The sequence below is a fragment of the Dioscorea cayenensis genome, chromosome 15 (assembly GCF_009730915.1).
Source record: "Dioscorea cayenensis subsp. rotundata cultivar TDr96_F1 chromosome 15, TDr96_F1_v2_PseudoChromosome.rev07_lg8_w22 25.fasta, whole genome shotgun sequence".
Lineage (NCBI taxonomy): Eukaryota > Viridiplantae > Streptophyta > Magnoliopsida > Dioscoreales > Dioscoreaceae > Dioscorea > Dioscorea cayenensis.
In genome coordinates this window covers 2,714,713-2,731,411 of record NC_052485.1, presented here as the reverse complement: position 1 = coordinate 2,731,411, position 16,699 = coordinate 2,714,713, and the positions used below count along the sequence as shown (strand labels likewise).

At 32.1% G+C, this 16,699-nt stretch overlaps 1 protein-coding gene across 5 annotated transcripts; it reads right to left on the bottom strand.

Moving 5' to 3' along the window:
* Nucleotides 1-27: 27 nt before the first annotated feature.
* Nucleotides 28-11,979, bottom strand: LOC120277323 (DNA mismatch repair protein MSH5). Of its 5 annotated transcripts, none has more exons than XM_039284117.1 (35): nt 11,921-11,979; nt 10,964-10,995; nt 10,725-10,819; nt 10,442-10,522; nt 10,302-10,371; nt 10,051-10,114; nt 9,425-9,579; nt 9,234-9,335; nt 9,133-9,160; nt 9,032-9,063; nt 8,896-8,953; nt 8,740-8,826; nt 8,443-8,499; nt 7,892-7,993; nt 7,767-7,811; nt 7,559-7,636; nt 6,869-6,919; nt 6,700-6,781; nt 5,856-5,929; nt 5,699-5,795; nt 5,235-5,331; nt 5,017-5,106; nt 4,798-4,862; nt 4,673-4,731; nt 3,941-4,017; nt 3,774-3,860; nt 3,640-3,701; nt 3,475-3,536; nt 2,195-2,248; nt 2,034-2,119; nt 1,894-1,925; nt 1,797-1,820; nt 988-1,103; nt 329-368; nt 28-135 (listed from the first exon to the last, which is right to left on the bottom strand). In XM_039284117.1, exons 1-35 carry the CDS (start codon nt 11,954-11,956, stop codon nt 119-121), a joined length of 2,394 nt encoding a protein of 797 aa, XP_039140051.1. In that variant the 5' UTR covers nt 11,957-11,979; the 3' UTR covers nt 28-118. The 5 variants fall into 5 exon arrangements, with proteins under 5 accessions (XP_039140051.1, XP_039140050.1, XP_039140049.1 ...); XM_039284116.1 differs by having other exon boundaries at nt 58-135; nt 245-368; XM_039284115.1 differs by having other exon boundaries at nt 106-368.
* Between the last annotated feature and the right edge of the window lie 4,720 nt (nt 11,980-16,699).

Sequence of the window (16,699 nt, the reverse complement as noted above, 5' to 3'; positions counted from 1 at the left end):
TTAGGAACCGGAACTGGAACTGGAACTGAACTGGAACTGGAAGCAAGCAGTATGGAGTTTCTCCTCAAGTCTGCTGCACTTGCACAACTGGTTCTGATGGAAGACTCCGGCCCATATATCAGGGAAATTCATCATCTGGTATCCAAACAATAAAAAAACTTCCTGGCTTCAAATAAACTGGAATGAAATTACATATTGAACGATATATTTTCTACCAAACAGCTAGCGTGTAAGTAATTTTTACAACTTATCGCAGCCACTTGAAAATATTAGACACGGGACTAGGGCTCTGGAGGGAAAATTTCTTGAAAGAACAGGTTGAGATCACCTTTCTGAGCATCAAAAGTCAGCATCTTCTCAACAGCATCCTGCGTTGGGTTCAGCAATGTCAGCAAGAACATGATTCTGCAGTGGCTGATCCAGTTCTTAATAGTAGGACACCGGCAATAACCAAGAACAGACATCCTAGTATAAAACTATTTTTATTAATTATTTTCAAACAAATATTATTCAACAAACTTTTAGATCTTATATAAGTGTGATATGATTGTAGGTAATGCATTAATACATCAAAGTAAAGAATAATTACTGTAACCTAAAGTGGGTTTAAAAAGAACCATGTCCAGCTAACTATTTTTTATATATTTATATTATAAAAACTAATATTTAAACTGGTTTGGTTTGGTTTGGTCAATATATCCATATATTTTACTCAGATATGAACCTAAAAACTGAAAATGCTGAAACCAAACCAATTGGTTCAGTTAACTAATTTTTCAATTCTTATTATGGTTTCAATTTGGTTCAGTTTCTCCCCACCCTTAGATAAAGTGTAATATATGTGTGTTGTTTTAGTCTATCTTTTTTTTTTTTTTGGACAAAAGAACTCCAAAGGAGCTAACTAAAACACCAAAGACACAAAACAGCAGACCTAGAAACTAATAAGAGATATTTAGTGAAAAGTAACACCGGCTTGTTTTAGTCTACCTTGTATTGCTGATCTTTAGCCAAAATGTTTTGGCCGAGCAATCGGTCTATTGGCTTATTCAACTTCGCTGTTTCCAAAATTAAACTGGCCCGTTCAACCACCTCTTCAGGCACACCTATAGGAGAGTTCTTATTATCATAAAAATGATCATAGCAAAAGATAAAAACTAGAAAATATCAAACCAAAACAAGCATGCCTGCAAATCCTTTCAGAAACAGACATTTAACAAACATGTAATCATACCAAACAGATGTTTTCTTCAATAAAACTAAAATTGCTAAAACAAAATTCAAGAATTAAATATGTAAAAATTAGTCGGAAGATAAATACATTGGAAGTCATAGAATATAAAGTAAAATATCATCCTTAACCTTAAGGATGCATATATTTCAGATCCATATAAAATCTTAGTGGTTCAACAAACCTCCTGCACTAACAGCTCCATTCTTTCCGCATATTTACTAGTTTAAGTATGTTCCAAATATTTACTAGTATAAATGTGTAGATTTGGCTTCTATCAAAAATATTAAAAATTAATCTAGCTCTTCCACCAAGCTCAACTAAGTTCTGATACTTACTGTTGATTTCTAGAATTCTAATAAAATCTTTATTCTCTACTTTTTCGCAGCAAATGTTACTGATGACAAGATAAGAATTGTCCCAGTTACTCTAACAGATTGTTAGAACAAGACAGTAGATCAGATCTTGATGCATAATAAACAAGATTTGGAAATGGCATGCAAATAACTAATATGAGGTAAATACTAGGGAACACTTAGCATTTGATATATGACAAAGAACACAGTACCAGCAAGTCGTGCACAATGCAATCCTGTAAAAGAAGTAAAATATTATTATTTGAGAAGAAGCGGCAAATTATGTACTTGTATATTAAACATGCTCACCATAGCTCAGAAGTGAGTGTCCAGGCACAAGCCTTTGAATTGAGATAACATGAAAATTGAGCATAAAAAAGAAAATAGGAAGGTGAGTGTTTCAGAATAGCAGAAATCATCAGACAACTGAAGCAGTGTTGCCAACTTACCTGTATAAGAAGATGATGTCCTCAATATTTGTGCAGTTGTTGTCAGGTCGTAGAATGCTCATGGTGTAAACCTTGATATTCTCAGACTGAAAAAATATAAGATAATGTTCACCAAAATAAAATGATGAAGCATTAAATAAATCATATTATGCATTTTCAACCTTAGGTAGGTAACACCCATTAAAAATCTCCACCAAGTGTGTACACAATAGAACCTGTAGAATGCAATTATTCTCAGAAATACTACAATTGTTAGAATACTTAAATGATGGCACTGAGAAGAAGAAATTTTCAACCACATTAAATTAATTCTTTTTGAGAGTAAAGAGGTGGTTTTAGAAAATAGATAAACTCATTGTATCCGGAATGGAAATGCTTAGTGAAATCCTGGCATATGGGATTGTTCTGAGGGATGGATTATATAACAGTAAAGTATTGAATAAATTTTTATGGGAAACTAAAGGTTGCCTTAAGAAGAAGGTAAATGATAATCTAGGTGATCTGTCATTAGCTTCTACACCATTAATAAACCTAGAGAACATGGATGAAGATTGCAAGTAGAAAAGGCATGAGCTTACACCACAATCAGATGCACCCTTGACATGAATAATGATATATTTGCATTCATGCTACCTGATAATAATGATTGTGACTAGGGATGCGATGAGGAACTCATGAGAATGAAGTTGAAGAAACTTAATGGGATAGTGTGCATGAACAAGAAGATTATTAATTTTAATGATGACAGCAACATCCAGAACATGTTTAAAAGTTAAAACATCATGCCAAATGTTTAACTAGCAACCATGGTAAACTTAAGTTTGCAATTAATGAAATACAGACAAGATTCTTTATATACACGTGAATAAGTAACTATATCAATTTTTAAGAATGCTATGATCTCTATTATGCTATCCATCTACTAAAAAGCTCTCTATTTTATCATACTATGACATGGCTTATGTGAAATTGTGAAGAAGAGATACTGGATAGCCAGATTAACCGAATGGCAGCCATCCAGCTCTGCCTATCCAATTGAGTAGAAAACACTCTACCAGCTAATTTCTTAAAGCCCTAGACTCCAAACCCAAAATTCATTATCATCTAAATATTTATTGGTGTCTCCAACTCAATTCAATTTTCATTACAACAGGTATTGCCATTGAAGAATGAGAAAAATATATGATGCATAACTAGTGTTAGTACCAATAAATTACCATGAAAAGAATAACTAGTGCATGAATTTAGTTTTTAATACTTGAACAGAATCCAAGCTAGTGGTTATTTTCTTATCTACATTTAAATGCTTTCCAACAAATGGAAAATGTAGGATCACTGACAATGCACCAAGAAAACAAGGTAGGCAAATTTGTCCATAACTAAATTGGTTTTAAGAAATTAGTTAGCCTAAGGGCCACGAGGAAGCGAGATTCAATCAAACCATTGGAGGATATTCACAGCTAACAAAATGATTTATAGCTCCTCCCAGCAGCCCAATGCCATCTGTGTGTAATTAATATTAGAACAATCAGGGCTACTTAAAGACTTTTTATGCTTGAAATTGACGAGCAAATAACATAGATCTGGTCCCGTTAAAACAACTGACCTTCTGTAAGAGTGCCTTTCCCAAATTCATCCAACAAACACAAAGAACGCGATGTTGCATGCCTGTAAAGTCTGCCATCAATGTTTAGGTGTAAAAAATAACAGCACTGAAGGTAGAAGCAGTTTGATTTTTACCGAAGCATCATCCCTACTTGATGAAGATCAATCATAAATGTTGACTGTTCAGCAGTCATAAACTTGCTTCCCATTGCACAAAATATCCTACCATAATATTTAATAATGAATTGATAAAACATCAAGAAAACATGTTCACAAATGTTTTGTAAATTTGCATAGCTAACCTATCGGTCATCCCCACAATAGCCGCATCTGCTGGTACAAAACTTCCAACATGAGAAAGGAAAACAATCAAAGCCACCTGAAACCATTTATTTGGAAAGACAACAGAAACATTTAAAATTTATTCACAAAGAGCATAACAGGCTAACAACAGCAATGAAGTATTGAAGTGAGAACAAGGTTTGACATGGTTTGGATTTAGAAATAATCTAAGAGCTAAAATTATATTTTCTGAAGTTTAATATCAGGGGTAATTAGAATCATACAGTTTCCTTAGTTAAATGCAGTTAAATATCAGAAGTAGTCTAGATGAATCACACAGTTTTTTTAGCTCACTGCCATCTTCTAGTTGTGATTGTTTAGATTTTCTAGATGCCATTGGCTTGGCCATCTTGCGTCAAGATGTCTTTGAAAATTGTAATTGAGAGATCTCACAGATTTTCCCTATCTAATTGAAGAACATACATAAACAAAATATATATATGAAAACTACCTTAAACTAGAGTTCACATGCCAAAAATAAACAAATGAAGTTCAACTATAAATCTCTACAAACTTCATGCATCAGCAGGTTAAAGTGAGGGATAATTTAGATAAATTAAACATGTCAAGTAATTGTTCACACGTGGAAGGGAAAATTTAAATCATCTTTTGATGACCCAAAAGCAAATTTTGAGCCTCCAGGTAGAAAAAACATGAATAAATATGTTTCAAAATGATAAAACAAATCAAACCTGTTTAACATAGATGCTTTTCCCTGAAAAATTAGGGCCAGTTATGATGTTTATTCTACCTGAGAAATGCAACACCAAGTTTGTACAAATATGACTAAATAAAGTATATTAAAAACACCACTCACCATCATTGAGAATTTTTGTGTCGTTTGGAACAAAAGTGTCCACTGTCATTTCTTGTAAAACATGTCTGATTTACAAGCAGAATAGACAGTCATGTAAGTAAACTCAGCAATTAACCTAGTTATCAAAATGTAAAATATAAGCAGCAGGGATCACAAAATCAAGTAATTCAGATGGTTTGTTGCTTGAAAAGTGAGTATCAGTTATAAAAAGATACTAACCTGCCATTTTGTATATCAATCAATGAATCTTCAGTCAAAATGGGTCTCACATAATTGTTTTGAAGAGCAACCAGCGATAATGACAAAAGGCTGTCAAAAGAATGCCAAATAATATGGCATTCAGGAAAATTGACATGCAGAATAAGAAATTGGGTAATAATAATGGCACAAATAAGAATATAAAAATATATGAAAAATTTTAATCACAGTGGACTAACCAGTCAAGTTCTGCTGCAAAATCTACAGCCCTAATTAGTTGAGGAGCAAATTGAAGCACACGAGACACCAAATCCCTAACAATTGCCCTCTCCATATCTACAAAGAGGAATTCAAAATGATAAGTATAAAATCATCAGTGATTCTATTCTTGAGGCAGTTTATTTTTATTTTTTATTTTTTTGAAGCCAGCAAGAGGAAACTTGACATGGAAAGAAGACAACTAGTTAAAAGGACAGCGAGTGGACAAACAATTTTATTGCCAAGAATCACAATTAATTCCACTAAGATAATCACACTGCCCTATCATGCTAGCAACCATATAGAGTTGAAAAGAATTCAAATGAGAACTGAATAGAAAAGTGGAAGGATAATTAAAAGCCCATAGAGGAAAAACAAATTTTCCTTCCAATTTAATTTTTGAAAAATTAACATGGGTGATGTAGGAATAAAGACCAGAAAATACCAAGAATTTTATGATAGATATCTCCAAGAAGGTTGTCCAACTCCCTGGTCTTTGCAGTATGATAGAAGAATTTCTTCTCATCGCCATCTTCTGAAAACTGTTCAGACAAGTTAATCTTTGTCGTGATGAATAAACCCAATAGCATATAGCTACTTACTGCAAATTCAAAACCTTGAAGTTTTTCCAGAGTACAATCGTCAATTTGTTGGTCAAAAATGCACATCAGGAATCCTAGAAACAAGAAAACAAGTTCACAAAGCAGTTTACGGAAATGGTGTATACATCATCTAACTAAGCTTCATGTGACTTTTCAAATAAAGAGAATGGTAATGGCGTAATGCAAATCAACTTCAGATAACATCTATAAATTATCATAAGAGGATCAATTGGTATCTGACTAACAGAGATGAATATATTATTGAATGTAAACAAAAGTGGTCCTGAACCAACGTTCTGTGCAGGAACATGATATGCCAACAATAAAAAATCATTCATATAATTTAGTAGCTATACGGACTAATATTGCAGCATACATTTATTTCACATGCTCTTTCATAGGATGTACAATTTTATTTACAACTTCACACATATCACTTTTGTATATAGTATTCATATCAATATAATGTATCACTTGTGGCACTGGATCAAATTCTACCTGCCACATTGTTGGCTATGTTCAACAAAAAAAAATGATGCTATTATGTTTTGTTGTCACTCTGACCAGCAGATTCATTTATAACATGAAAGCATTTGGTCAGTAGATCAACATCCTGAGTCAAATTAGTACAATTGTCTACTTTGACTTTTGATCTGTATTTGATCAAATCGAATTTACATGACAGAACGGCCTGCAAAGTTTCTGTTTTCTCTTTAACTGCAGATTCATGACTAGATAAATAAAATGAACAAATAAAAATACCACACTGGTGAATATGAAGCGCGTATAAAAAATAAATAATAACAGGGTTCAGAGAGAGGGAGGAAATAGAGAATAGATGCACCTATCTGGTGTACATAAACAATACAGGGGGCTTTTCTACTTCCATTTAGCAAAGGAATGGATGCATTTTCAACAGATGACACCTAACAAGAACAGACAACCACATCTGTCAGGAAACTCACATCAGAGAACTCAATTTGATACAATTCCATTAATGACATATGGGCAACCTGTTCTAGAAAATCTGGCAATTCCTCATATATTATTCTCAGCTCATCCAACTGGTATGAAAACAGCAGTCTCAGTATTATAAAAACCTGTAGTATAAAACTCAGGAGTAGAACTCAATTTCCACAACTAAAGCTTAAAGCCACTAACAATATTGATATAGTATTAAAATTATAGCCATTCCCATAAGTTTGTTAAATATTGATCCAGAGGCATATATATTGAACCTAAACTTGCTAAAAATTTCTTTGCCAAAAACTAGAAAGAAGGCTCAAGAATCATATTTACCATGTTGTAAGCATGTTATTACTAGTTTACTGCTAGGTAGCCTTAGGCATATTAACCATGTTGAAACCTTAATAAGTAATATTATCTGCTAAATATGATTCAAAAGAAATTTTGAACCTTCAAGCCTAGAATAAAGATTGGCAGGGAACTTCTATATTTGAGCGAGTTGACAGAGTGCGGATGGATAATTTATGCTTTCTGTATGATACCAAGACTGATCCAAAGATGATATGTAATTAGATAATTTAATTTGTTCAAAGCTCATCTATTAGCACTTGATCCTTTCTGATGTCTATTATATATCTGTTTTATCCCCTTTTCTGAAAAAAAAAAACAAGAAGAGAAAAACTGTTGTACCAATTATGAGTTTCAATATAGATAACACAACCAACTAAAATCATAACCTCATCGCAGAAGCCATGTTTAACCAATGTCTCATATCCTTTATCCTTGTTCCGCTGAATGTCAATCACACCTGTGACCTGCATAAACATAAAGTTTAGTATGATAGCGCAGCATATTTTGTTTGGAGCCCTCTGATGAGTGATGACACTAAGAACATAACTTTCAAAAGAAATAAATAAATAAAATTTAAAAGATGTATTTGCTCACCAGGTCAAAGACAAAAACCAGATCCATTGAAATGCATATATTAGCCTGCAATAAAAAAAGATTAAAAGTAACAGATCCTTATAAAAATTTAAGTAACACTCCATGTAAATAATTAAATTTGATACCTTCTCAACAATATCTAAGTTCAAATAGTCCAATCGTTCCTGCAGGTACTCAGAAATTCCTACTTCAAAGATCTTGTTAATGTGCAATAGAGAACATATGCTCTGAAAAATGAACAGAAAAGCGAGGAGGTGTAAATTAATGTAGCACACAATCCACAGCGGCACATTTATCTTCATGATCCACGAGTTGTTCAGGCCTTCAAGCACATCAGATGCCCAAGATGAGGACACCATTTCTACTATTATGCAGCAATACCAAATAAAGCATTTCTATGCCTTTTCAGAACTTAAACATGTGCACATTAAGAATGTGAAGATGGTAATTTCACAGTTCAATACCTAACTGGTACTTCAATTATAAAGGCAGAAATTTCCGAAGCGGTTAACCAGTAATGAGGAGAAAATAAAATGTAACTGATATTTTTACAAAGAAACAGTTAAAATTATGCAAACAAATAGCTGACTGATCCTGTTGCTGAAGCAATACGCATACAACCAGGTCATGCAACGATATAGAAATCTTTTACATAAAGCACTTAACATATATGTACCTTCAGAAATGAACTCCAATCACCACTTGTGCATATAGCACTTGGGGAGTTGAATTTCTAGAAAAAAAAAAGTCAAAGATGGATATCATTCAGAACTAGGACTTGATTCAATATTTGTAAGTAAATTTATATTGGTGAAGAAGTAATACAGAAATCAATATAAATGTAGTATTTCAGATTTTTACATAACTGATTTATTTTTTAAGGAGATTGATAAAAGAAAATGCTTCGGGTGCTAGTAATTTAATGATATGGCAAAAGTAGGCCACCGGTTAAAGAAAAATTATAAGTAAGAACCTTAAGCATGTGTGGAACATCCCGTACAGACTTCAAAGTTTCACGTAAAGCAGACATCACTTCTTCACAACAAAGGAAGAAAGATATCTAAATACTTAGTAAAGGAAAGTACTGTTCAGGAATATAAGAATGAAAACAGAGATGCCAGAAGGATACCATATTGAGGCGATAATTTAAAATGGCAACATCAAGAATGGGGCGCAAGAACCACAACCTGATCAGGAAAACTGAACTCCTTGAATGCTGAATACGCACAGCAGTCAACAATGTATTACAGATTTCAAGGGCTTACTTCAGGAGCCGCCTTCCCATTGGTGTGACGCACTAAATTATAGAAACAAGTTTAGTCCAAGTACACTGAATTCACTGACCAATCATATTAAGCTTCCATACCTTGCTGAACATCCCAAAAACTGAGAACCTGCAATTTATATTCAAATTAGTTAATTCAAGAAACCATCCAAGCATACATCAGACTTTGTTTATTATCAAACCCTTCCTTCGCCCGGCCAATTCCCATATGACTTGGGTGCTTGTCAATCTGGAATATCTGCAAGGCCTCGTGCGCAGCGGCATCAAGCTTAAGAAATTTGTCTCTATGTGTAGATGTAAGAAATGCAGAGTATCAAATCGAGGATCTGGCGAGCAACAAAAATTACAAAGTAGAGAAGCAGCAGAAGGATACAGTGAGATTTGTGTAACACGTTCAATGGTGATTGATGTGTTACCACATTCCTTTTGTTCAAAAGTATCGACAAGCCTCTCGTTCTCTAGGATAGCAAGAAGCCCCCCACCAGCACGAACTTGGACCTCACTTCCTAAATCCATCATAGAGTTAAGCTGCAATGGAAGAGATGTAAAGCACTGTTAGCAACAGTATTTTAGCAAATCAAAATAAATCCAGAAATAGCAGATACCAAGGAAACATCCACTTAACGGGTGCTGAATAGACTAACAGGTACTTTTCTAATAAAAGAGGCTGAAAAGTTTGAGTAAATAAAGTGCACGCATCAACAGGCTTCCACAGGAGATGGCCTAGCATCTCAGCTGTGTGATTTCAATCACTTCCCTTTCTTTACTTTACTGTATTTGCTTTTCCATCTCCTTTCTCATTGCTATGTTCTGAGCAGCGCGTACACATTAATTCATTTCCCATTGAAATCAAGACCTTCCAGGATTTTGATATAGAGAGAATACATTTATTAACAATTACATCTTTTCTGGATATTTTTTGTGTATTAAGATTACATTAATTTCATAAACATTAGTTACTAGACAGACATGATCTGTTAGGACTAGTTTTTCACTTACAAAGCAAATTCTCTCCCTGACATTCAGTCCATCATCCATCCCTGCAATTCTTAGATATAACAACCTACAACAGAAAAGAATCTCATATTAGCAACGAAAGGAAAATGGTGAAGAAACAGTTCTGCAAGCATATATAACACCATTGTCAGTTAAGTAGATGCTAGTCAGAGATGTTGCATTAAATTTAAATCAAGTTTACTGTTTGATATGAACAACAATGTTCAACTCAATAATCACTAGAAATACTATACCTATGCCATGCTTGTTCATAGCTAAATATTGAGCTTCGCATGAGTTTCACTTCAGTTGTATCCCTTCCACCTGCTTCATTTTGAGAGATCAGCCACCTACTTATATAAATTCTGATCGAAATCAGGTCCTTAGGTCAAACCTCCTCGTTGTAAAGCAGACAGCAGAGATTCTTCAGTTTTAGTGCTTGCATATATGATTGAGGGTTTCACTTGATATTTCACTGAAAATTGATTCATGCAAATAAATCTATATCTCTCCAATATAGTGCAGAAAGATCAGAAAAGATGAGTTAAATAAATTTGAAATGGCAGCAAATCAAGCCTAAGTAGTAGAGATGAAGTAAAGAAGAGGAGTAATAATTGCATGAACTAGAGATATATAGATGTTCAGTATTACAATTGTAATTGCCAGAAGACACAAACCAAGATCAACTAAAGGAAAGTCGCCATGTCCATCTTCCCAAGCTTCCATAACAAACAGTTGACAGGCACTAGAATCATAATATGCCATTCCAATTCTAAAATCACAAAGCATATTCAATTAATATATGATAAAAAAGGACTAGTAATGGAAATCTTGGGAAATTCAAAAGGAGCTTAGTTACAGGCCATGATAGATATAGCTCACAAAGAAACGGCATAGATGATGGAAATATTCCTACCTATGACCTTGCATGATGCATGCCATGTACACCTGCAGAGGATAAAAAATTAGCTTGCCATGTAAAGCAATCAAGTCCATGCTTGTAAAATGAGTAAAGTTCACTACACTAAGATTGAATAGATGATGGAAATATTGCAGCATCTACGACAAAATTAACCCCATCATTTTTAAGAGGACGATTATGCAAAAAGGTTTCTATTTTAGCATCCAGCATAGCAGAAAATTAACACTAAAAACAGATTGTGTGGGTGATGGGAATCAAGGATTAATTTAAGTAACAACTCAACAAAAAAAAAATTACAAAGACAAATTATCTTGGGGAAAACGCATTGATTTAAATATGCAATATGCACCAGAAATATATGCTAATCTGAAATCAGAAGAAGCAGGATTGTGAATAGAATGCAGATATTGTGATACAGTATTTGCTAAGCAACACATTTAATGACAGGTTTTTCTCTAAAAAAACATAAGTAAATTCTATGAAAATTTACCATATACATTAGAAAATTAAAATATGGCAATTGGGACGATGGAAAAACAGCAATCATCAGAACAACTCAGGGAACCATGATAATAACCAAATGCAAGCAAATACCAAAACTTATATAAAATCAAAACGAAAATGTTGAAAACCATCAAACATTCCATATTGAAGTTCTATTTACAAGATGAACTGAGAACAAAGCCTTGAAATCCATCACATCTTCTACAAACTAGCATAATTACAATCGAAATCAAGCCAACATCGACTAGAAAACTACATTTCAGAGGTCATCCAAGATCGTCCGCATTTTATCTATAACGAATATGGCAAGAAAGGAGATCTAGATCAGGTCTTTCTACATCTTTTGGTCCATGATAAAGAATCGGCGAAACACAAATCGGAGACACAAAGATCACAAAGCATCGAAGCAAATCTAATGGAAACAAGATCGAGTTCGGAGAACTTCACTTGCGATTCGGCTTCCATCTCTGAGATTTCCTCCATATTGCTCTCCTTCGCTCCTCGAGGTCGAGAGAGAGAGACGATGAGCGAGGGCGCGGGAAGACGAGGGCGTTTATATGGCGGGGAAGGCGTGGAAATGAAGCCAAGATGAATCAATTTGGGCCGTTCATCGTGTTGAGGATGAATAATGGACGGGTGAGATATTATCTGACAGCTGTCATTTCATCTTGAATTTGAGCCGTTGATCGTTAACTTTCTTGAGAAGGAAGCCATTCAAACCAAAGGAGAGAGCGGGAAACGGAGGGTGTTTGAATTGCGAGCCACGCGGGCATGTGAAGCCATGGAGAATCAATCTGGACCGTCCATTGAGTTAAATATGAATAATTGGACGGTCAGATATTACTTAATAGCTGAATCATGAATCTGAGCCGTTGAAATGATGGACGGTTAGAATATTATCCACGTTTAGAAATGCCATCATTTTATTTTTGAGTAATTGGAATTCTCTGATTCTGAATTGTTACTGACCTACTAAATTTAGAACAAATTTGAAAATTTTCTAATATATATATATATTAATCATTAAACAAATAAGTTGGTTTCAAATCTATTTAGCGTATTTTCTATCCAAATATTTTTTTTTGCATAAATCAAAATATAAATAAATAATGAATAACCTTTTTGAATATTTTTTGTTTAGATTTTTTTAAAGATATATAGATTTTTTTAAATGAAAAGTGTAAATAGATGGAAAATACAATACTAATTATTTTATTGTAGGATTGGTTTTTCATATGGGTTTTACTCTTTGAAATATTTTTTATCAATATTTTTTCACAAATTCTTATTACAAATTTTAAGAGGTGGACAAAAACCCATTAATTTTGGTTAATAAAAAAATTAAAATTGACATTCAACCCATCCATTCTACAATATTTAGACGTTGGTTCTTAAATTATATATATAAAAAAACATTCAAGTCGCTTAGATCAGAAATTTTTAATATATTCACTTACAAAATAACTGAATCAAAAGCTATTTGATTTGTTTAAAGTGCATCTTACAGGATCACAGTAATATAAAAACAATACATGTTTTTTATATATATATATATATATATATATTTCCAATCCATGAGGCCACAATCATCTTCCTCATTAAACTCATACAGCTAATATTGTATTGCCTTTATGGAATTGAAAGATGGAGATATCTAAACAGAGAGATATAAAGTTCAATAGTTCATGGTGTGTTTACAAGAAGAATGGTGTGGGTCTCACATGCATATTGCAAGCCCATCAAGTTTAAATTAAATCTGAATATATAAGTCTAAGGAAGGTGGTGAGTCTCAGATCTCTGTCAGCCCAGCCATAAAATCCCCAACATGACATGCCTTCAATTGACATCAAGCTGCCTACCATTCCTCAAGTCCCACCATCTTGGTCATTGTCCACATTCATTTGCTCATTGTTGCTCAATCCTATCATCAATTTATTATTTATGTTTCTTTCTTTTATAAAACTGATAATTATCATTTTTTAAAAGACAAATACATACAGAAATACACAAATTACGATGATTTATAAATCCAGTTATCGTATGACTATAAAGAGAAAAATGAGAATTCTTCATATAAAATTTTCATAAAGAATTCTGAAACTTCTTCAACATATATAAATTGTGATGCTTACTATTAAGTCCTATTCTGGTTTTCATAAATGTATTAATTTGGCTTGTATTGAAAAATTACATAGAGTGAATATTAAATATAAAATTATATATAGGCAATTAAATTTGAGGGTTCAAAAGATAATTTACTGCCAATGACCTTTGGGTCAATTAGCACGGGTCCCTTGTGTAAGGTGTTCGTTTCGGAGAAGACCCATGATTGAACCTTATAGCCTACGTAAGGTGAGAGATGTGGGTTGGCGTTGAGCTTTGCTCCCCACACGTGCACGTCTCTGGGTTCTGGTACTTATCGCCTTTCTAACAAAAAAAATAAAAAAATAAAATAAAAATAATTTACTCAAATAATTATTTTTAATACAAACCTTGACCACACTGTCGGTTTTATGATGTCACGATGTTATATTAAAGTGGCCGGCTTTGATTCAGCCTGAAACTTTATATCATCAACAGCAATCATATATGCGACAACTAATGACTTGACCCAGCTTGATTATATTATCTACAACCATGCATGTGCCTTTGAGAAAGCAATTGAACCTGGATATATCTCAGAAGCACCGTCCATACCAATGCAAAATTCCTTTCTTTGATTTATTAAAAATTCCATTTAAAATAATCATCAAAATAAAAAGAAAAATATATCTATATTATTTAAAAACTCAACATTAAACTCATCTAATAATTAAGACATTCGTTTTTTTATATATAAAAGATCGAAGAGATTGGTGTGGAGTTTTCTGTTTCATATTCATAAAATAAAAACAATGTGATATATATATATATATCGACAAAAGTAATAACTGCTATATATATTTATTATATTCCTGCGTTTAAATTATAAATTAATTATTCAACATATGGCATGTGAATTCACATTTATAACCGATAATTCATTATTATTATTGTTTTTAATAAATCATAAATTCAAATTTTTTTAATTATTTTATTTTTTCCGTTAAATTGTGAATTTTTTTATTATAGTAAACAGTATTTATCTATTTTATGAATAATAATAATAATAATAATAAGAGAGTCAGAACCAGTTGAGCCTGGGAAAGTGGGATGCAGCATCATTACAAAATTTAAACAAATTGTCGGCAGAGTTATGAACTATAGTATGTTTTGCGGTTTTCCCGCTCGTTCCTGCCAAAAATGTGGCAATGAAGTGGATGTGAATCCAGCTGGGATCTCGTACTGAATTGGGTCAAGTCTTGGGTTATGTATTTGATCAGACCCAACCACCGTCACTGAGTCTGACACCACGCGTGGGTCCCAAACTCTCCTCTCTCACTTGTCTCTTGTCCAGTTGTTCTCTTTCTTGGACCACTAAAAACTACGCGCTTTCTCTTCTGGAATAGTGTGACACTTATGATAAAAAAACACATTGAAACATGTGCATGCTTATTTATTATATATTCTTCAATTTTTATTAAATAAAAAATAATAATTCTCAATCTTAAAACCTTCATTTATTTTTTACAAAAATGATAAATATTACTGCTCATCATTAAAAAAAAATACTAAATTGTTTTTTTTAAACCCATGTATTTTTTTACTATAAATATTATTATTTTTATTTATATAATTTAGAAAATTTAAAAATAAATAAAATTAAAAAAAATAATATTGCTTTGATATTATAAAATGATAATTATATTAAAAAAATATATTTTTTTTAAAAACAAATGGAGAAAGTATTGAACAATAAACAAATATTACGGTGTACTAATTAATAATTATATTGTTTTAGCAACTAGCTGAAATACACTACCAAGTGATGTGGAAATCCGCCGATTATGCAATCATAGATTTAGAGGGATATATCACCTCTCATAAAGATCTACCCGAACTTATTTAATAGTACCCTGAAACAATACATGAATAATATTATTATAATATCACTACAATATTATTAAGATACTATAGCCCAAAGACTTGATCATTTGCCTTGCCCCTAGACGGATTTGTAACAATCTTAATTTTTTTTTTACAAAATAAAAATATAAAATAGTGGAAGTAAGTAACAAACATCTAAGTATATACTTTGATTAAATCTTAAGATTAAAAAGTTTTCACTGTTTGTGAATCCCAAGATATATATATTAGATTTATAATTCTTTTCATGATAAATAATTAATTAATTAGTAAAGGAAGTGAGAATACACCGACAGGGAAAGATGGATTAATTAAAGGGTCAATGGCCGCAACACGACGATGGTTTCTTTACCACGTGCGCATGTGTTTACTTAGCCTGGCCGCAAATGGGAATGGTTTTAATTATTCGGTTAATTATATTTTAATATATACTACATGAAACCTTCAACCTTGGTTTGATTTAAAATTTTAAATTCAGTCCTTGCACTTCTTGGAAATTCCCACCGACACTCTGCATTCCCATTAAATTTTCCATTTATTAATAATATATATTTTTGAGATTGATTTTTCATTTTTGTGTGCAGATATGTGTAGTCTGTACAGTTTTAATAAAACAAATATTTTTATTTTATTTTTTTAATATATACTCCAAGGTTGATATTAACTGTAATATTTATAATTTTTTTAAAATTATTTATCATTGTAAAAGTTCTACAAATATTTATTGTTTTCTTTATTTTATTTACTCTTCTTTTCTTTAAAAGAAAATATGTGCATTAATATACGTAAATAACTCTAACAAAAGTATAAATATATTATTATAATTTTTATAAAAAAATTTTAAAATATTTAATAACAATTTTAATATTTATACCACTAATAAAAAAAACAGAGGGAGTAATCATTCAAATATTTAAAATTTTTCATCTATGCATATGAAACCACCATTATATTAATATAAAGTTAGCTTGATATTGTTATTTAGCTGCAATCTCTTTTTTTAAATAATAAAACTTATTTTTATCACATACAATTTATCTAATTCAAACCCATCATTAAAATATTTCACCTCTCAAAATTCCATATACATCAAAACAACTTATAAATAATTATAAACAATTTTTTTTTTTACAAATATAGACAAACCAAATACTAAAAATAGTGAACAGAATACAAATTTTACAATACTTCTACCTCCACCTATATATTGTGTGGTTTGAA